General features: G+C 37.3%; 1 protein-coding gene and 1 pseudogene across 2 annotated transcripts in view; both read left to right on the top strand.

Moving 5' to 3' along the window:
* The window catches only part of CRPPA (CDP-L-ribitol pyrophosphorylase A), a 223,323-nt gene that overhangs the window by 129,631 nt on the left and 72,452 nt on the right, over window positions 1-21,240 (top strand). For both annotated transcript variants that reach the window (XM_066238591.1, XM_066238590.1), the window contains exon 9: window positions 5,496-5,627. In XM_066238591.1, coding sequence (XP_066094688.1) covers window positions 5,496-5,627 — 132 coding nt within the window. The remainder of the gene's footprint in view (window positions 1-5,495; window positions 5,628-21,240) is intronic.
* LOC136310649 (large ribosomal subunit protein uL1 pseudogene) lies at window positions 7,837-8,905 on the top strand (annotated as a pseudogene).

The raw sequence follows: 21,240 nt of genomic DNA, 5'->3' as shown, positions 1-21,240 counted from the left end.
CAACCTAGATGAAATGTTTTGCTATATTTCAATAGCTGTAAGCCTGTTCAGGCTGTAAGTTTGTTTTATTAAGGCAAAAACATTTACATTTCTCTTGAGTTATTTTGATCATTTTGCAACTCTCTGCTCTAGTTGTATAAACCTGCCCAGTTTTTAAAATTAAAATTGATTGTGTTCTTGGAACAGCTGAAATTTTTGCTGGAACGTATAAGTAGCTGGTATATATCAGAGGTTCAAAATTAGTAGCACAATGAAAAGTATATGCTCAAGTTTTGCCGTCCTGGTAGGAGGAAGTACATCTGCTGGAGATTATGTTCTGTTTTGCATGTCATCAGGCCTCCCCATCTGGTGAAAGAGAACTTGGAGATGCATCCTACCTCTGCATGCTTGTATTTTGTCAATCTGATTGCGCATTTCATAAGGTCAATATCCATATGTTTTTTTAAAAACCTAATTATGTCAACTAGCACAATGTTCAGCATAATCTCTGGACTCAAGAAAAGAACCTGGGGTAATCTCCTAAACTGTATCACTACTATAATTTAAGAACTTGTTTTAATGGGATAACAGGCAGTTTATCCTGTAGATACAAGTTGCTTGCCTGGAATTCACTTTTCTGTACCATTCCCTTAGTTTAATTCAGGAAATCTGTGCTGAACAGCATTAGCCTACTGCTTTCTTTTTACAGTCATTACTTTTTGTTTTTCTAAGCGGTTCATGTATATCGTATATTAGATTTATCACGAGAGTGAAAGTTCTCCAGTCCATTTTTACACATCTCATGACTTGGTGAAAACTTAAAAACGTGGTCCATGTCCTTCAGTTCAATCTAGATGTTTTTACTACAGCACACACCTTTGTAAGAAAAACTACTTTATATGTGATTGATAAATAAGGCAGGTAGGTCCATGTAATGTCTAAGTGCCATCAGCTCACATGCAACTTTTCCTAGGTAAAAACAGGTAGAAAAAGAGGAATAGAATTAGAACCTTGGAAGGAAAGGTAACAAAATCCTCAACTCAGTTGCTGCACTGGGAAGCAGAAGCCTTTATGCCATTCTTTTTTTGTTTGATTAATGTATATTAGTTGCTAAGAGAGCAGCAGGAATACATTCTTCCATGTTTATGTTTATGGATTTGGAAATTGTGTTCTTATATTTCAGTCAATTTTTTTGCTTTGTGCATACAAATCTATATTCTTAATAATAAGATTCTCATATTTTTTGTTGTTTTTGTAATGTACTTTTTGTTATCTGTATTAATGGTCATTGTCTTATTAAACTCTATAGTTATATTACTACAACTTTTTTTTGATGCATCGAATATCATTTTCATCTTTTTGTTTTGTAGGTTTCAAGGATATTTTTCTTTAGATATATATCTTTTTTTATTAGACATCGAAAGCTGTTTGTGGTATTCTAATGAAAATCATTTATAACATAATCATGTTTTGACATAGATGAAAAAACACAGGTTGTAAAACAATATATGAAGTAAGAAGTTCTAATTTTATAGTTTATATAAGTATGCATAAAAAACAACAGAAAGTATGCATACAGATGAATGATTATCACTCACCTTTCTCCAATTATGAATTTTTCTATTTACTAAATTTTTCACAATGTACATGGTTATGTTTTTTTATTAATTTTAATGGGGTGACATTGATAAATCAGGTTACATATGTTCAGAGAAAACATCTCTAGGTTATTTTGACATTTGATTATGCTGCATTCCCATCACTCAAAGTCCAATTATCTTCCGTCACCTTCTAACAGGTTTTCTTTGTGCCCCTCCCCTCCCCGCCCCCAACCCCCTCCCTCTCCTCCCCCCACCCCGTAACCCCCACACTATTGTCCATGTCTCTGAGTCTCATTTTTATGTCCCACCTATGTATGGAATCATATAGTTCTTAGTTTTTTCTGATTTACTTATTTCGCTCAGTATAATGTTATCAAGGTCCATCCATGTTGTTGTAAATGATCCGATGTCATAATTTCTTGTGGCTGAGTAGTATTCCATAGTATATATGTACCAAAGCTTTTTAATCCACTTGTCCACTGACGGATACTTGGAAGATATATATCTTATAACAAGCATATTGTTAGATTTTTAAAAAAAATTCAATCTGATTAATCTGTCACTTATGAAAGAGTTAAATGTATTACATTTATTTTTATTAGTTTTGTACTTTGGATTTTTTCTACAAGCATATGTTATTTTATTGCTGCTGTTGGCCAGTTGTTTGTTTGCTACTTTCCCTGTAAGCATTGCTACATTGACATTCATAATCCCTTTCTCCCTCTGCAAGTTCAGAAACTATAAAATACACTTGTATATGGCTTTAATTAAATACCATTACCTTAAAAATGTGCATAATTGCCTATAAGTTATAAAGTTTCTAATATCCATCCTTCTCCAAAGCAAAACACAGATTCAGCACACTTGACTTATCCACTGAGCATTTTCATTCCAATATGATTTATGCTTGTCTAGAGTTTTAGTTCTCCCATTTTTAGGCTCCCAAAGTTATTATTTACTCCTATAATTAACAGTTAATGTAATTAATGTATAATAGTTTCAGGCTCTTTTTTTTTTTTTTTTCCAGAGACAGAGAGAGAGTCAGATAGAGGGATAGACAGGGACAGACAGACAGGAATGGAGAGAGATGAGAAGCATCAATCATCAGTTTTTCATTGCGACACCTTAGTTGTTCATTGATTGCTTTCTCATATGTGCCTTGACCGTGGGCCTTCAGCAGACCAAGTAACCCCTTGCTTGAGCCAGTGGCCTTGAGTCCAAGCTGGTGAGCTTTTTGCTCAAACCAAATGAGCCCGCACTCAAGCTGGCGACCTCGGGGTCTTGAACCTGGGTCCTCTGCATCCCAGTCTGATGCTCTATCCACTGTGCCACCACCTGGTCAGGCTCAGGCTCTTTTTTAGGACACTTTTAGGAAAATTAAAAGCGAGCACCTGCTCCTAGCTCTGACTTCCCAGAGAGGTTCCCTCGCTCTCGGAAGGTGGCAGTTCCTGCTGGGCCAACCTTAATGACAGCTTCGTTGAGAAGAGCTGTTCTATTATATTTGTGTCCATCTTGCCATTTCCATTTAATCTGTTACCATTATTTTCCACTCTTTCATTTCTAGGCATTTGAAATCTCTGTGAAGGTTATAATTATAAATTAGAGCAGTTTTGTCTTGACTGTCCTTGTGCTATTTTCCCCACAATCCTACTCCCCACCCTCCCTATTTTACTGTGAGCTTTTTCAGAACTCAAAATTGGTCAGGAACACATATTCTGTTAGACAAGAAGTGCCCATCTGTCTAAACCGGCAATAGGTCACCCTGGTTGTGCACTGCCAATGCCTGGGCTTCCCAGCCACATAAAATCTGTTGGGCTTGGTGTCCCCTGGTGTTTCACAGGTAATTACACAGTTAAAATAATTGAAGTCCTCAAATGGCAGTGTTGTTCCCTAGTCCAGCTGGTGTGGAGCTATGTAGTGATCAGGCAGTCAGGGCTCAGGAGAGGATCTTACCTTCAGCCAGACCCCTGCTTCAGATCCATACTATGACTCCAATTTCCAAAACCGCCTGGAGTTTGGGGAATTAACCTGCTTTTTGTTAGCAAACCCACCGCCAGCAATTTCAGGTTCAGCTAGGTGTTTCCAATTCAAAGACTAGAAGAATCCTAACTTTGGGATGCTAGTTTGCCCAAGTTTATGTAAAAGACTACAAGCCAGGAAGAAAGGCAGGGCGCAGGTAGGTATGTGTCTTCAGTTGCAGCTCTTAATTTCATCCGCTCACATGAGGATAGGGACTCTTTGATTTTGTTATATTTTGTTTCCTACAGCTTCTCCCGCAACCTTGGCTTCTCAGTGGTGAAGGAAAGGGCCCACAGAAGGTTGAGCGTGAGCCATCCTTTTAGAAGGCTCTAGCTACAAATAGGAATGAACACTTTTTGCATCAAGCTAATGTCATTAGCTTCCAGGTCCCAGCTAGCGGAAGAACTGGTTATGAGCCGAGTTACACAGAAGGAGGGTCTAGTATTTATAGTTCATTCGCAATTCTCCTAGCCTGACTGTGGTTCACCAGGCAGGAGTTACTTTTACCATAAACAATGCTACCTGGTTTAAAAAAAAAAAAAGCTGAAATTTTATAATTATAAGTTGTCTTTTCTTCAATTTTTCAACAGATAGAAAATCCTGAAAACTTTTTTTTTCTGCTTTTCATCTTCCATTTTTCCCCCTTGTTTTTATTTTTTGTTTATTCTTTTGGTTTCTTTATGGATGGACCATTTAAAGGAAAAATGTCTTATTGTCACCTTAGATTTCAGGACGAAGCAGCTGTATGTGTGTGCATATCTTTAATTAATTATATTTAATGAAGAGCTCCAAAAATAGTTATTATCTACTAAATTAACATATATTACATATTATCACATAATTCTCTTTAAAAATGAATGTTATATAAGTATATTTTTTCCTGAAAAGCAAAATGCAATGTGATGAGTAAAAATAAAATAATTCCCTTGTGTTAAGGAAAGAGCATCTTTAAGATGTTTTATTGATTTTTTTTCTAATAGAGTATACATTCTTATAAATGAGTGGGGAAGAAGGGATTAGTAGAAGAGTATCAGAGTAGAGTATATTTCTAAATTCTTCTAGTTAATAAATACATGTAAAATGAAGAAATTACAGCTTTTGAGAGTTTAAAATTTTGGTATTGTAAAAAATTACACATATTTTTGAATGTTCTTTCTATGTGTGCATTGGTATTTTAAATTGTTTATTTTAAGGCTAAGTCTATTATATTCCATAAAAGAAAAAAAAAAGTACTGTAAAAACTCAATTATTTGGAGAAAAGAAGGATCACATTGAGTTCTTAAAATTTAAATAAAAAATGTTTAAAAATAGTTGTTTGATAAATCAAGAAAAATATAATTTTACACTGCTAAAAATCATTGTAATTAAAATTCTTCTGGATTTACTTTAAGAAATAGATTATACTTTGTTAGGTAACCAATTAATTACATTGAAAAGGATTTTTCCTAAAGAATTTTATGTACTTAATTAGGTAAGCATGCTTGAAATTTATTAATATTGCCCACTTATAGATTTACTTCTAGCCCAGTTTCAAATTACAAATTATGATTTAAGTTGAATGAATTGGTAAAATTCCTAGTCTCAAATTATAAATTATGATTTAGGCTGAATGAATTGGTAAAATGATATTTTTAATATATTTGTCACAATTTGAGATCACATATTAGCACTTGATACTTATTAGCACCGCGTTCTCTATGAAGGTTTACTTATTTGTGTTTATAACAGATGACTCATTAGTCGTATGAAATATTTATGGCTTGGAATGCTTAACTAGAAGGTAACAAATCGATAAAAATAATTGCAATATTGTAATTGTAGCTTCTTTAATGTTAAATGTGCAAAGGAAAGTGAAGGAATGGCATTCTAATTATTACCTATTACATTATTTTGCAGGTGCATTTTCTCAAGTATAAATCTGCACCTTTTGATCAGAAAATGGAAAACTTAATGCAGATTAGAGAACTGGCAAAGGAAATGAAAAAAAGAAATATTTTACTATGCGGCCTTCTCATATGTTACCCCCAGGTAGGTAAAATGTTCTCTTCAGAGTCTATGTTCTGTAGAGTACACTTTTAATAGTGGAAACCTGACTTTGTTAAAAGCAAAGATACTGATTCAAAAAAAATTTGGTTGGAAAATTACCTATTCATGTTCTATAGTAGACAGAACTTCTTGGCTTGAAGGGAAAAATAAAAATGAAGTGTTTAGATTAGGGAAAAATGAAAATTGAAAAATATCTTATACTAGGTAGCACATAGAATTGCCAGATATGCATATAAAAATAAAAAGAGGCCCTGGCCGGTTGGCTCAGCGGTAGAGCGTCGGCCTAGCGTGCGGAGGACCCGGGTTTGATTCCCGGCCAGGGCACACAGGAGAAGCACCCATTTGCTTCTCCACCCCTCTGCCGCGCTTTCCTCTCTGTCTCTCTCTTCCCCTCCCGCAGCCAAGGCTCCATTGGAGCAAAGATGGCCCGGGCGCTGGGGATGGCTCTGTGGCCTCTGCCTCAGGCGCTAGAGTGGCTCTGGTCGCAATATGGCGACGCCCAGGATGGGCAGAGCATCGCCCCCTGGTGGGCAGAGCGTCGCCCCTGGTGGGCGTGCCGGGTGGATCTCGGTCGGGTGCATGCGGGAGTCTGTCAGACTGTCTCTCCCTGTTTCCAGCTTCAGAAAAATGAAAAAAAAAAAATTAAAAAAATAAAAATAAAAAGAATGTCCAGTTAAATGAGAATGTCAAATAATAAATAATTTTAAGTAATTTCCAAATTTGGAAATTGAAATTTGAAATCCACATTTAACTGGACTTTTGTACTTAACTGACAACCCTAATGTCACAACTCTTAGCCACTTGTGTGACTTAGAGTTGCTTATTTCTTTTATATTTTGCTAAAGATATTGGTGAACAAGTTTTTAATCACTTGAAAGCACTGCTTGACATTCAGATTACTAGAGGACATGTTATTAGAGAAAATGCTTGTTGTTACTGGCTTTTAATAGCAGGAAGTTAGTTCAGCTGGAGGTAAATTGATTAGCATTATAGATTATTTGTGCAGAGATATATTATATACATCAAACTATTTGGAGAATCTTCTAGAGAAGGTAGATTTGCCCTTTGTACATAGATACCTTTCATGGAATTTGTGGAATGCTTTATAGTTTCTTTGAGCTATCACACAGAAGTCAAAGAAATGAAATAGTCAACTCCTTTTTTAAATGGTTTGGAATAAAAATTATTTGGTACCATCTGTTTAAGAAATGACAGGCATTTAAAGTTATATGGTTGATGAATAAAAGCTATTGTTGCTAAAATATTTAAGGTGCCTTTTTAGCCTGAAGGTAACATTTCTTTTGAAACAAATGGATTGAAATTAAATATAAGGATCATCTTTTAGCCAGTCCCCCAGTTTTCTTTAACTTTTGAGGTTGTTTCCTCTGCTTCCAAAATATGAAAGCATGACTTCTGGTTAGTCATCAAGAACAAGGCAACATTTAGTTTACATAAGATCATAGAATCTTAAAATGTTAGTGCCGTAGGGGCTGTTGGAGTCAGAACAACCAAAGTCTAAGGAGATACGTAAACTTGCCCAAGGACATATAACTGGCAGAGTTCAAGAATATTTTCTCTTCATTAGATGTTTGGTTATACTCTAGATTACGATGGTGGGAAATGAATTCAGTTTTTTCTCTTGTGCCATGCAAGGATCATAGAGGCACACTAATTCTACACTATGCAGACGTAAAATAGAGTTCATTGAGGAAAATCTCAAAAGCTGAGAAATGGTAGAGCATAGACAATCAGATAAACAATAATTTTTAGTACAAATCTTACAGGACCATACTTGCACTAAAACTTCTTTGCTGTTATTCTGAAATTTAAATATAACTGGACATCTTGTGGTTTTATTTATGAAATCTACTAACCCTTGTAGTGTTTATTTTTACAATAAAATCACTCATTGTCCCGCCCCTGGTACGCTCTACACATCACATGTATGGGATGATCCAGTGGGTACACGTGTGTGACCGTACCTGTGGAGGCTCCCCATTTGGAAAGGTGGCCTTGGTGGAAAGGAGGAGCCCGTGCTGCCTCCTGCGTGGCGTCTGACCTTTGTTGTTCTGAGCAAAGTTGGACCAGCTAAGCCAGCTCTTGGCTAAACTCCAACTGTAGGAAGAAGACGATCCTGTAAGGCCTTCAAGACAAGCCTCTCTCTTCTCTGGCTTCTGTGACTTGGGGAGTCATGAGCAGCAAAGCCTCCAACATCCTGTATGTGGCAGTGTGAGAAGTCCTGCAGAGGACCCAGCACAGGCGCTGGGAGTTCTGGGAGTTAGAGGCTAGATCCACAGATCAGCTTGAAGAACACTGACCCTCAAAGGGACAGACACTTCTCGGGTACCATCAGCTTTAAATGTACTCCCTGCCCCACGTTCTCCATCTGTTTTCTGGGGGAACAACAGCACTGTGACAGGGCCAAGACTGTGGTTATCCACCACCTTGACATCGAGGCACTGAACAACTGGTCAAAAAGCTAGCCAAGAAGTATGATGTCCTTTTGGCTTCAGAATCTCTGATCAAGAACCCATGAATCCGCCCTGGCCGGTTGGCTCAGTGGTAGAGCGTCGGCCTGGCGTGCAGAAGTCCCAGGTTCGATTCCCGGCCAGGGCACACAGGAGAAGCGCCCATCTGCTTCTCCACCCCTCCCCCTCTCCTTCCTCTCTGTCTCTCTCTTCCCCTTCCGCAGCCAAGGCTCCATTGGAGCAAAGATGGCCTGAGTGCTGGGGATGGCTCCTTGGCCTCTGCCCCAGGCGCTAGAGTGACTCTGGTCGCAGCAGAGCGATGCCCCGGAGGGACAGAGCATTGCCCGCTGGTGGGCAGAGCATTGCCCCTGGTGGGCATGCTGGGTGGGTCCCGGTCGGGCACACGCGGGAATCTGTCTGACTGTCTCTCCCCATTTCCAGCTTCAGAAAAATACAAAAAAAAAAAAAAAAGAAAGAAAGAAAAGAAAAGAACCCATGAATCCTAGGCCCAGGCCTGAGTAAAGTTGGCAAGTTCCCTTCCTTGCTGATCTACAAGAACATGGTGGCCAAAGTCAATCAGTGAAATCTACCATCAAGACCCAATGAAGAAGGTGCTGTGTCTGGTGGTGACTGTTGGCCACATGAAAATGACTGATGATGAGCTTATATACAACATTCTTATACCTGTCAATTTCCTGGTGTCATTGCTCAGAAAAGAACTGGTAGAACATCTGGACTTTATATATCAAGAGCACATGGCAAGCCCAGAGCCTGTACAACAACACAGCTTAATAAACCATGCGGCCATTGTTAAAAAGAAAAAAAGAGAGAGTATGCCTCTCTTCATTTTAGGAAACAAAGATAGCGTATGTAGGTGTTGCTTGTCTCTTCTTAAAAACACAATAATGGAGATGTTTCAGAAGTGTGAGAATGCTTTAAAATACTTTTGTCCTCATGGAAACAACCAAAAAGTCCTTCAATAGAAGACTGGATAAAGAAGATGTGGCACATATACACTATGGAATACTACTCAGCCATAAGAAATGATGACATCAGATCATTTACAGCAAAATGGTGGGATCTTGATAACATTATACGGAGTGAAATAAGTAAATCAGAAAAAAATAAGAACTACATGATTCCATACATTGGTGGAACATAAAACGAGACTAAGAGACATGGACAAGAGTGTGGTGGTTACCAGGGGTGGGGGAGGGAGGACGCAGGAGGGAGGGAGGGAGAGAGTTAGGGGGAGGGGGAGGGGCTCAGAGAAAACTAGATAGAGGATGACGGAGGACAATCTGACTCTGGGTGAGGGGTATGCAACGTAATTTAATGATAAGATAACCTAGACATGTTTTCTTTGAAAATATGTACCCTGAATTATTAATGTCATCCCATTAACATTAATAAAAATTTATAAAAAAAAATACTTTTGTCCTCAAAGACACAGGTGTGAGTTGACTCTGACTTCCAACAAACTGTCCAGTACATAATTCCACCTTAAATAGTATTTACCAGAAACTGTGATGTTTACCAGATATGCCATTGAAAATGAGCTATGGTTAAAAAGAAGTGGGAGGAGGAAGCACCAGTGAGTAGAGTTAAACAGACTTTTTAAATGAAATCTTTTTCACAAATCTTTAACGTACTAATGAGCACCTCATAGATACAATTTGGAGACTAGGTTATACCAGTTTCCATGTTCTCTTGTAACACTTTAACTATTACTATAGCTAATTCATGAAAGAAACTTTGGGAAACGCTTTTCACAAATGTGCCCTAAGTAATGAAACTGCTACCTCTGGACACATTCTTTTTATACTTAAGTATTAATTTTCCCTTTATTTAAATCAATATCTCTAATATTGAGTGCCTACATGACAGATATTCTGCAAACACTATTTCTGTGCACTGTTTAGTGAAAAGAGTGTTGGTTTATGCTTCCTGTGATAAGATACAACTTTTTGGAGTGTTCTGATCTTGGCCTTATTCCCTAAATCAAATCTATATCTGTGATAGTCATTATGTTGTTTACATAGATGGATATTGTATATCCTTTTATGTCTCTGATTAATTAAGCTTCTCTAGGTTTTTATCCATTTTTCATAAGACAAACATCAAGTGCTTCTTCTTTGGATAGATTTTCAGTTTATTGATAGTCCCTCCAAGTGGTGGGATTCAACCAGTCTCACCAGTTAGAACCAATACCTAATGTTTTGCTGAGTTTGGTGAACCTGTTGTTAAAATGGCACTTATAATCAGGGTTCTCTCTAAGGTGGGTACCTTCCCAGTGTAGAAATCAAATTTATGAACAAATTTATGTTCCTTACTCATTTTTAACATTCATCTGCGCAACAGTTCTAAGCGCCCGTGGTAATATTCATTCTGTTCGTAAGTGAAAAATATTGCAAGTGAGGATGCCAGTCAAGAAGTAATATGAAAATATCTTTCTTTTTTTTTAATACAGAGACAGAGATAGGGTCAGAGAGAGGGATAGATAGGGACAGCCAGACAGGAATGGAGAGAGATGAGAAGCATCAATCATCAGTTTTTCGTTGCGACACCTTAGTTGTTCATTGATTGCTTTCTCATATATGCCTTGACCGTGGGCCTTCAGCAGACCATGTAACCCCTTGCTCGAGCCAGCGATCTTGAGTCCAAGCTGGTGAGCTTTTGCTCAAGCCAGATGAGTCCGCGCTCAAGCTGGCACCCTCGGGGTCTCAAACCTGGGTCCTCTGCATCCCAATCCGACGCTCTATCCACTGCACCATCACCTGGTCAGGCTGAAAATATCTTAAATAACAGTTTTATTGTTGTCAGGTATTATTTAATATTTTTCATTAATATTTTAAAACTTATAACAATCTAGTTTTGTGTACCTCTTTTATTGTTCTTATTTAAATATTAAAATGCATGCACCAATAAACTACCTTTCAGTATATATATATTTTTATACTTAAAATGGTCATTAGGGCAGAGAACCGGTTGTTAAATGATTTGAACCCCACCACTAGTTCCTCCTTGATAGGGAGAATGTAGTGAATTGACGTCAATATCTGTGCTATACATATGGTCTTTCTGGCTTAAAGAAGACCTGTCATGGTATAATATGGTATTTCTGATAATGCAGATGGTCTTCATTTCTTTTTTTTTTAATAAATTTTTATTAATGGTAATGGGATGACATTAATAAATCAGGGTACATATATTCAAAGAAAACATGTCTAGGTTATTTTGTCATCAAATTATGTTGCAAACCCCTCACCCAAAGTCAGATTGTCCTCCGTCACCCTCTATCTAGTTCTCTGTGCCCCTCCCCCTCCCCCTAACTCTCTCCCTCCCTCCCTCCCATGTCCTCCCTCCCCCCCCCACCCTTGGTAACCACCACACTCTTGTCCATGTCTCTTAGTCTCATTTTTATGTTCCACCAATGTATGGAATCATGAAGTTCTTGTTTTGTTCTGATTTACTTATTTCACTCCTTATAATGTTATCAAGATCCCACCATTTTGCTGTAAATGATCTGATGTCATCATTTCTTATGGCTGAGTAGTATTCCATAGTGTATATGTGCCACATCTTCTTTATCCAGTCTTCTATTGAAGGGCTTTTTGGTTGTTTCCATGTCTTGGCCACTGTGAACAGTGCTGCAATGAACATGGGGCTACATGTGTCTTCACGTATCAATGTTTCTGAGGTTTTGGGGTATATACCCAGTAGAGGGATTGCTGGGTCATAAGGTAGTTCTATTTGCAGTTTTTTGAGGAACCACCATACTTTCCTCCATAATGGTTGTACTACTTTACAGTCCCACCAACAGTGAATGAGGGTTCCTTTTTCTCCACAGCCTCTCCAACATTTGCTATTACCCGTCTTGTTGATAATAGCTAATCTAACACGAGTGAGGTGGTATCTCATTGTAGTTTTGATTTGCATTTCTCTAATAACTAATGAAGCTGAGCATCTTTTCATATATCTGTTGGCCATTTGTATCTCTTCCTGGGAGAAGTGTCTGTTCATGTCCTCTTCCCATTTTTTTATTGGATTGCTTGTTTGTTTGTTGTTGAGTTTTATGAGTTCTTTGTAAATTTTGGATATTAGGCCCTTATCTGAGCTGTCGTTTGAAAATATCAGTTCCCATATAGTTGGCTGTCTGTTTATTTTGATATCAGTTTCTCTTGCTGAGCAAAAACTTTTAATTCTGATGTAGTCCCATTCATTTATCTTTGCCTTCACTTCTCTTGCCATTGGAGTCAAGTTCATAAAATGTTCTTTAAAACCCAGGTCCATGATTTTAGTACCTATGTCTTCTTCTATGTACTTTATTGTTTCAGGTCTTATATTTAGGTCTTTGATCCATTTTGAATTAATTTTAGTACACGGGGACAGGCTGTAGTCGAGTTTCATTCTTTTGCATGTGGCTTTCCAGTTTTCCCAACACCATTTGTTGAAGAGGCTTTCTTTTCTCCATTGTGTGTTGTTGGCCCCTTTATCAAAGATTATTTGACCATATATATGTGGTTTTATTTCTGGGCTTTCTATTCTGTTCCATTGGTCTGAGTGTCTATTTTTTTGCCAATACCATGCTGTTTTGATTATCGTGGCCCTATAATATAGTTTAAAGTCAGGTATTGTAATGCCCCCAGCTTCATTCTTTTTCCTTAGGATTGTTTTGGCTATTCGGGGTTTTTTATAGTTCCATATAAATCTGATGATTTTTTGTTCCATTTCTTTAAAAAATCTCATAGGGATTTTGATGGGAATTGCATTAAATTTGTATATTGCTTTGGGTAATATGGCCATTTTGATTATATTTATTCTTCCTATCCAAGAACAAGGAATATTTTTCCATCTCATTGTATCTTTTTCAATTTCCCTTAACAATGCTTTGTAATTTTCATTATACAGGTCCTTTACGTTCTTTGTTATGTTTATTCCTAGGTATTTTATTTTTTTGTTGCAATCGTGAAGGGGATTATTTTTTTGAGTTCGTTTTCTAATATTTCATTGTTGGCATATAGAAAGGCTATGGACTTTTGTATGTTAATTTTGTATCCTGCGACCTTACTGTATTGGTTTATTGTTTCTAATAATCTTTTTGTGGAGTCCTTTGGGTTTTCGATGTATAGGATCATATCATCAGCAAAAAGTGATAGCTTTACTTCTTCTTTTCCGATATGGATGCCTTTTATTTCTTTGTCTTGTCTGATTGCTCTGGCCAGAACTTCTAGCACCACGTTGAATAAGAGTGGAGAGAGTGGACAACCCTGTCTTGTTCCTGATTTAAGGTAGAAAGTCCTCAGTTTTATGCCGTTTAATAGGATGTTGGCTGATGGTTTATCATATATGGCCTTTATCATGTTGAGATATTTTCCTTCTATACCCATTTTGTTGAGAGTCTTAAACATAAAATTGTGTTGTATTTTATCAAAAGCCTTTTCTGCATCTATTGATAAGATCATGTGGGTTTTGTTCTTTGTTTTGTTGATATGGTGTATTACGTTAACCGTTTTGCGTATGTTGAACCATCCTTGAGATTCTGGGATGAATCCCACTTGATCATGATGTATTATTTTTTTAATATGTTGTTGTATTCGGTTTGCCAGTATTTTGTTTAGTATTTTAGCATCTGTATTCATTAGAGATATTGGTCTGTAGTTTTCTTTCTTTGTGCCATCCTTGCCAGGTTTTGGTATGAGGGTTATGTTGGCCTCATAAAATGTGTTTGGAAGTATTGCTTCTTCTTCAATTTTTTGGAAGACTTTGAGTAGAATAGGAACCAAGTCTTCTTTGAATGTTTGATAGAATTCATTAGTATAACCATCTGGGCCTGGACTTTTATTTTTGGGGAGATTTTTAATAGTTTTTTCTATTTCCTCCCTGCTGATTGGTCTGTTTAGGCTTTCTGCTTCTTCATGACTCAGTCTAGGAAAGTTGTATTGTTCTAGGAATTTATCCATTTCTTCTAGATTGTTGTATTTGGTGGCATATAATTTTTCATAGTATTCTACAATAATTCTTTGTATTTCTATGATGTCTGTGGTGATCTCTCCTCTTTCATTTTGGATTTTATTTATTTGAGTCCTGTGTCTTTTTTCCTTGGTGAGTCTTGCCAAGGGTTTGTCAATTTTGTTGATCTTTTCAAAGAACCAGCTCCTTGTTTTATTGATTTTTTCTATAGTTTTTCTGTTCTCTATTTCATTTATTTCTGCTCTGATTTTTATTATCTCCTTTCTTCGGCTGGTTTTGGGTTGTCTTTGTTCTTCTTTTTCTAGTTCCTTAAGGTGTGAAGTTAAGTGGTTTACTTCGGCTCTCTCTTGTTTGTTCATATAGGCCTGAAGTGATATGAACTTTCCTCTTATTACTGCTTTTGCTGCATCCCAGAGATTCTGATATGTCGTATTTTCATTTTCATTTGTCTGTATATATCTTTTGATTTCTGCGCTTATTTCTTCTTTGACCCATTCATTTTTTAGAAGTATGTTGTTTAGTTTTCACATTTTTGTGGGTTTTTCCCCCTCTTTTTTGCAGTTGAATTCTAGTTTCAAGGCTTTATGATCAGAAAATATGCTTGGTACAATTTCAATTTTTCTAAATTTGCTGATATTGTCTTTGTGGCCCAACATATGGTCAATTCTTGAGAATGTTCCATGTACACTAGAGAAAAATGTATACTCTGTCGCTTTGGGATGAAGTGTCCTGTAGATGTCTATCATATCCAGGTGTTCTAGTATTTCGTTTAAGGCCACTATATCTTTATTGATTCTCTGTTTGGATGACCGATCTAGAGCCGTCAGCGGTGTATTGAGGTCTCCAAGTATGATTGTATTTTTGTTAGTTTTCGTTTTAAGGTCAATAAGTAGCTGTCTTATATATTTTGGTGCTCCTTGGTTTGGTGCATATATATTAAGGATTGTTATGTCTTCTTGATTCAACTTCCCCTTAATCATTATGAAATGACCATTTTTGTCTCTGAGTACTTTTTCTGTCTTGTTGTCAGCATTATTAGATATGAGTATTGCTACGCCTGCTTTTTTTTGGGTGTTGTTTGCTTGGAGTATTGTTTTCCAGCCTTTCACTTTGAATTTGTTTTTATCCTTGTTGCTTAGATGTGTTTCTTGTAGGCAGCATATAGTTCGATTTTCTTTTTTAATCCATTCTGCTACTCTGTGTCTTTTTATTGGTAAGTTTAATCCATTTACATTTAGTGTAATTATTGACACTTGTGGGTTCCCTACTGTCATTTTATAAATTGCTTTCTGTTAGTTTTGTATCTAGTTTGATTCTTCTCTTTTGTTTTTCTATCATTTGTTTTTGTTTGTTTGTGTTCCATACTTCTTTCCTCTGTTGCTACCTTTTTTAAGTCAAGTGTTTTTGTGGTGGTTTTTTTAAGGGTGGTTACCATTAAGTAATGAAAAGGGTACCTACCATATTCATTGTAGTACCTTATCTTATAAGTATTTCTGCACTTCATCATCCTTTGCTACTGTTAATCTCCATCCTCTCCCCCCTTTTTTTCCTTTGTTGTCACAGTTTAAGTTTGGTTTTATTGTGTTCTTGGTGGAGCTGTTACTTGTGGTGTTGTTTTCTTTTGTTCTTTGAATCTGGTTGGAAAACCCCCCTTAGTATTTCCTGGAGTGGGGGCTTTCTGTTGATAAATTCTCTCATCTTTTCTGTATTTGTGAATGTTTTTATATCTCCTTCATATTTGAAGGATAGCTTTGATGGGTATAGTATTCTTGGCTGAAAGTTCCTCTCTTTCAGGGCTTTAAATATTGGGGTCCACTCTCTTCTAGCTTATAGAGTTTCTGCTGAGAAATCTGATGATAATCTAATAGGCCTTCCTTTATATGTTGTACTCTTCTTTTCCCTGGCTGCCTTGAGAATTTTTTCTTTGTCATTGGTTTGTGTCATCTTTATTATGATGTGCCTTGGAGTGGGTTTGTTGGGGTTAAGAAAACTTGGTGTTCTGTTTGCTTCTTGAATTTGAGGCTTTAGTTCCTTCCACAGGCTTGGGAAGTTCTCGTCTATTATTTGTTTGAGTATATTCTCCATTCCATTTTCTTTCTCTTCTCCCTCTGATATACCTATTATTCTTATGTTATTCTTTCTGATGGAGTCAGACAATTCCTGTAGGGCTTTCTCATTTTTTATTATTTTTGAGTCTCTTTCTTCTTCTCTCTGTTGTGCCTCAAGTTGTTTGTCTTCTATTTCACTAATCCTATCTTCAATCTGGGCTGTTCTGTTAGCTAAGCTTGTTACCTCGTTTTTCAGCTCGTGAATTGAGTTTTTCATTTCTGTTTGATTTGTTTTTATAGTTTCAATTTCCTTGGTAATATATTCTTTGTGTTCATTGAGTTGTTTTCTGATCTCCCTATATTGCCTTTCTGTGTTTTCTTGTATATCTCTGAGTATTTTTAAGATTTCTATTTTAAATTCTCTGTCATTTAGCTCCAAGGCTTCCAATATGTTAAGTCTTTTCTCCATAGATTTTTCCACATCTATTTGTATTACCTCTCTTTCTTTTGTATCCATAATATTCGATTTCTTCTTTCTTATCGGCATCTGAGGGTGGTCTTATTGATAGCACTAATTAGAATTAATAAAGAGTAAAAAGAAAAAAAAAAAAGGGTAAAATACCCCACAAAAAAAAACAGTAATAATTTATTATTTCCCCCTTTTTTTCTCTCTTTTCTTTCCCTCCTCTCCCCTCCTCAGGGAAATATCGTGCCTACAATGGAGGGCCTGAGTTGGGGTGAAGAGTTCAAGGGGCAAAAAAAAGGGAGTAGGGACCTACTAAATGCAAAAAAAAAAAAAAAAAAAGGAAGAAAATCTTAGACAAGCATAAGATGATTTGCTTGTAAGTGATGGTCAACTAAGAGATATAATGAGAGGGATAAGAGGGAATCAGACAAAAGGACCAAAAAAGAATAATAAAGAAGAAAAAATAAAAATAATAAGTAAAAATCTGTTGTATTAAGTGGAGCGAAGACTAAATACAATGGAGACCTTGGGTTGGGAGGACCCAAAATGCCACAAAAATAAACAAACAAGAGAAAAAAAAAAAAACAAAAGGAAAAAAGAGAAATAAAGCCAAAAAAAAGCCTTGAGTCCCAAATTAACTAATTTGTTCGTGATTGAGGATTATATGGGAGGAAAGTAAAATGAGAAAAGAAAAAACGAATAGAAAGGAAAAAATAAGAAAAAGAGAAAAACGAAGGAAGAAATAAAGTAGGAGGAGAAAAAAACAAAATAAAGCAAGACAAAAAAAAAACAAAAAAAAAAACAAAAGAGGAGAGAGTGAGAGTTAAGTGTTTTGGAGTATAACCTTAAAGGAGGGTGAGGATGAAGAAGAAAAATAAAATGCAACACTCATGGGTAGTGTAGTTCAAGAAAGGGGAAGCATAAGATGGGCAGAGAATAGAAGGACCGAGGTGGAGGAAATAAAGGCAAAAAGATAGAAGAAACAAACAACAACAACAACAAAAAAAAATTAGTGGATCAAGTTGTAAAGTCTGTGGGTTTTTCTAGATTTTGAGAGGTTAACTTCTTCCTTTTTCTTTTCTCTCCCTCTTCCTAGTCGGTGACTCTGTACCCCAGGCTCTGCCCCTGTGTCACTCTTAGGTAGGGATTTGCAGTTGATGGGATTCTATGGCAATGTCATATAATTGGCTTTAGTCTTGCTGGAAGTAAAGGCTTGTTGGCGTTTGCAGGGTCCAACGATGAGAGAGTTTGCTTTCCTGGATTCTCTCTCCTAGTCCCCCCTTTCTGAATTAGCAGCCTGGTGATCCAGCTATAAGGCTGCAACTGCTTCTGCCTGGGGAGTAAGAGGCTCAAAGAGCTGGGAAATCCCCACTCTATCCCCACTCAGTGCAAGGCTTTGGGAAAGGCTCTGAGAGTCAGGGCCTCCAGTGTAATCAGGCGGGGGTGGGAGTCAATTGTTGTCAAGGTGACTGTTCAGCGCCTATCATTTAGTTGGACCTCTCAACCCAGGCTTTCCACACTTTGTAGCCTGTTTTTTCAGGGAAGAAGAGGCACTAGTCTCTGCTTACGACTAGTGTAGTATAGACCTTATTATCTGCCAAGTCCTTCTTGTTAGCGTTTATCCCTGAATATGGAGGCTCTATCAATCAGAAGTTGCCCCCGCCCCTTTAGCGAGAGGCACTAAAAAATATCACGCCTCTTGTCTTGGATCGCTGAACTGAGAGAGATCTTATCAATTAGAACCGAGGGTGCGCAGATTTCATGGGTTAAGCTAATTTCAGTGATTGGGTCGCAGCTGTGCTTCCGAAGATATTTTAGGCTGCCTGCACGCGCCCCTCCCCCAACGCTTGATTGTTAGCTTGAATGGCTGGGTGAGGTGCCCCGCCCACGGAGAGAATCTCCCAAGCCTCTCCCGCTCGCCCGCCGCTGGCGGCTGGACCGCACCAGGCGCAGGATAATGGAGCCCCCTGGGTGTGCGGGCCAGCAGGGCGCCCTGGGCACGTAAAATGCCCAAGGCACGCGCGTGAATGGGGTGCTCCGGGCACCGGTGGCCGGCGACCCCTACTCGCAGTGTGCAGGCCGCTGGGAACGTCAGCGGTGCTCAACCGGACCGGGCGTGCGCGCGGCTGCTCGCGGAGGCTCGTGGCGGCCGCTCGCGGGGGCGGCTCGCGGGGGCTCGCGGCGGCTCTCGGTGGCGGCTCGCGGTTCCCAAGTATATGGGCTGACTCACCACAGGCGCACTCCCTGGCGGCTTGAATGAGCGTCGCTGCGGTAGCTTCCTCCACACCCTCGTCTCTCAGATTCAAGTGATAACAGTCCGTTTGCTTTCAGTTTGTGTGGAACTCCGGAATGCTCCGAGGATAAATTTTTCTGTTTCTAGTTGATAAATTTGTTGTGATTTAGGGGAGAGCTGTCGGACGCGCTGCTCACGGCGCCATTTCCGTGACGTCACTCCGATGGTCTTCATTTTTGGCTGCACCTTCCCAGTGTTGATATATATGATGTTTATAGTTAAATAGAATTATGTAAGCCTTTTTAAAAAAAAACACATGATGTTGTTAGACTTCTATTTGTTTTTGTGTAGAGTTCTTTTACACATATGTATAAGACTTTCTGTGTTTGGTAAATCTAAACTTAGGTTTTTTTTTCCTAGTATTTCAGTCTTTTATTTATTTTTTATGTAAAATATAGCATACAATGAATTAGCTATAGTTTCTTTCTTCGTATAATTTACAAATTAGATGTTGTCTATATTTTGTGTACATCCTTAGAAAAAAATTGATATTGAAAAGGCTAAGGATTGATTTCCCCCTTTTTATAGCTTCTATAATGTCATACAATGCTGTTTGTGATCAGTTAATGATAATTTTTTGGCAATTCAACAACTAAGAAACACTTCCGATATTTCAACTCAGTTTCCTTATATTTGCTCTGCTGATATAGGTAGCTTTAACAAACGATTTGCTTAAATCTAGGTTTACTCTATATATGTGCATTTTTTTCTAATTATAGGTATTATTTGTTAAATTATTGAATATACTATTTTTTAGCTATATCAATATAGTAAAGCACTAATTAGCATTTTTCCTTAAAATTGACTTTAAAATATTCTGATGACCTCAAAAATTAATAATTTACAATAAGCTCTTTGTGCGTATGTTAAAGTTAGATGTAAGGATCAAGTAACTGGCTTGACCATTTATATAAAGAATAAAGTTTTTTGGTTTTGTCATCTAGTACTCCATTCCTCAAATTATTAATAAATAAGAAAATATTTGAAATTTATGCTCTAAACAAGAAATGCAGCATAATTGTTACCTTCACAAATTGTTGAATGAATTTAAATCAGATTGTATTCTTTTTTCTAAAGTAACCAGCAAACATAACTCTGAATAGTATCAAAACCAGGTTGTAAAATTTAATCCATATATAAGAGCTTAGTCCCCTTCTGAGTATTATTTTAAGTAATATTACTCTTCATTCATTCCAACTTTGTTATTCCAACTTTGATATGCAAGTTGTCACAGAAGTCCAAATACAAAATTATTTACTTGGGGAACATGTTCGAATTATTTGAAAACCTATTATCTGATCAGGTAGCAGTGAACTTATAGAAACTTAGTATTTCTGGAATGTACTGTTCAAGCCAGTAGTTTAGAATTTGCAGTATTAATTTTATTGAAATCTAAAATATTTTCATGGTGACTCTTTTCATTCAAATATATGCAAGTATACTTTTTTAAATAAAAAATTTTCACATGAGAATTTTTATAATAAAATTTATATAGCCTATATAATTTATAAAATTTTATAGCAGTTTTCTATTTAATCTATGTATTTGTCATGCTCAGGACTTTAAAGACAGTTCATGGTTAAAGAGTTTCCTAAAACTATTATAACATTATTTCTTGCATGGAATTAGTTTCTTTTTTAATTAAAAAAAACTAGCTATATGAGTTTGATAAAGTAAAATATGTGTTCTAGAACTCAGATCCTTCATTTGTAAAATGCAGAAGTCAGCACTGTAGAAAGCCACTGTTGGATGAGAACATGAAGACACCGGAGGTGTCACCTGTACCAGGTGACACCATCGACCATCTCACACTGACCCAGGAAAATTCAGGAACTGAGCCTGGGTTTTCTTTTCTCTTCCTATGTGACCATAGAACTAATCTATACTATTATTTTCTTTATTTGGGGGGCTTTTACTCATTATAGTTCATATATTTTATTGTAGTTTAGAGAGGGAACTGTTCTTTTTGTCCCAGATACCTTGAAGTTGAAGACAAGTAGGGGGACGTGTTAGTCTGTGCTGCTGCTGTAACATAACACCATAGACTGGGTGGCAAATAAACAACAGAAATGTCTTTCTCACAGTTCTGGGGGCTGAGAGTCGGAGATGGTCGAGATGGTGAAGACTATCTTCCAGGTTGCAGACCACCATTTTCTCATTTTAGCCTCACATGGCGGTGAAAGGGCGAGACTGGCTGAGGTGTCTTTTCATTGGAACACTAATCCTATTTGTGAGGGCTCCACTTGCATGACCTAATCACCAAACCAAGGCCCATCAATTTCTGACACCATCACATTGGGGGCTAGGATTTATTTCAACATATGAATTTTGGGAGGACGCAAATATT

This window comes from Saccopteryx bilineata, chromosome 7 (assembly GCF_036850765.1).
Source record: "Saccopteryx bilineata isolate mSacBil1 chromosome 7, mSacBil1_pri_phased_curated, whole genome shotgun sequence".
Lineage (NCBI taxonomy): Eukaryota > Metazoa > Chordata > Mammalia > Chiroptera > Emballonuridae > Saccopteryx > Saccopteryx bilineata.
Note: the sequence above shows the minus strand (reverse complement) of the source record. Positions and strands in the feature narration are given on the sequence as shown.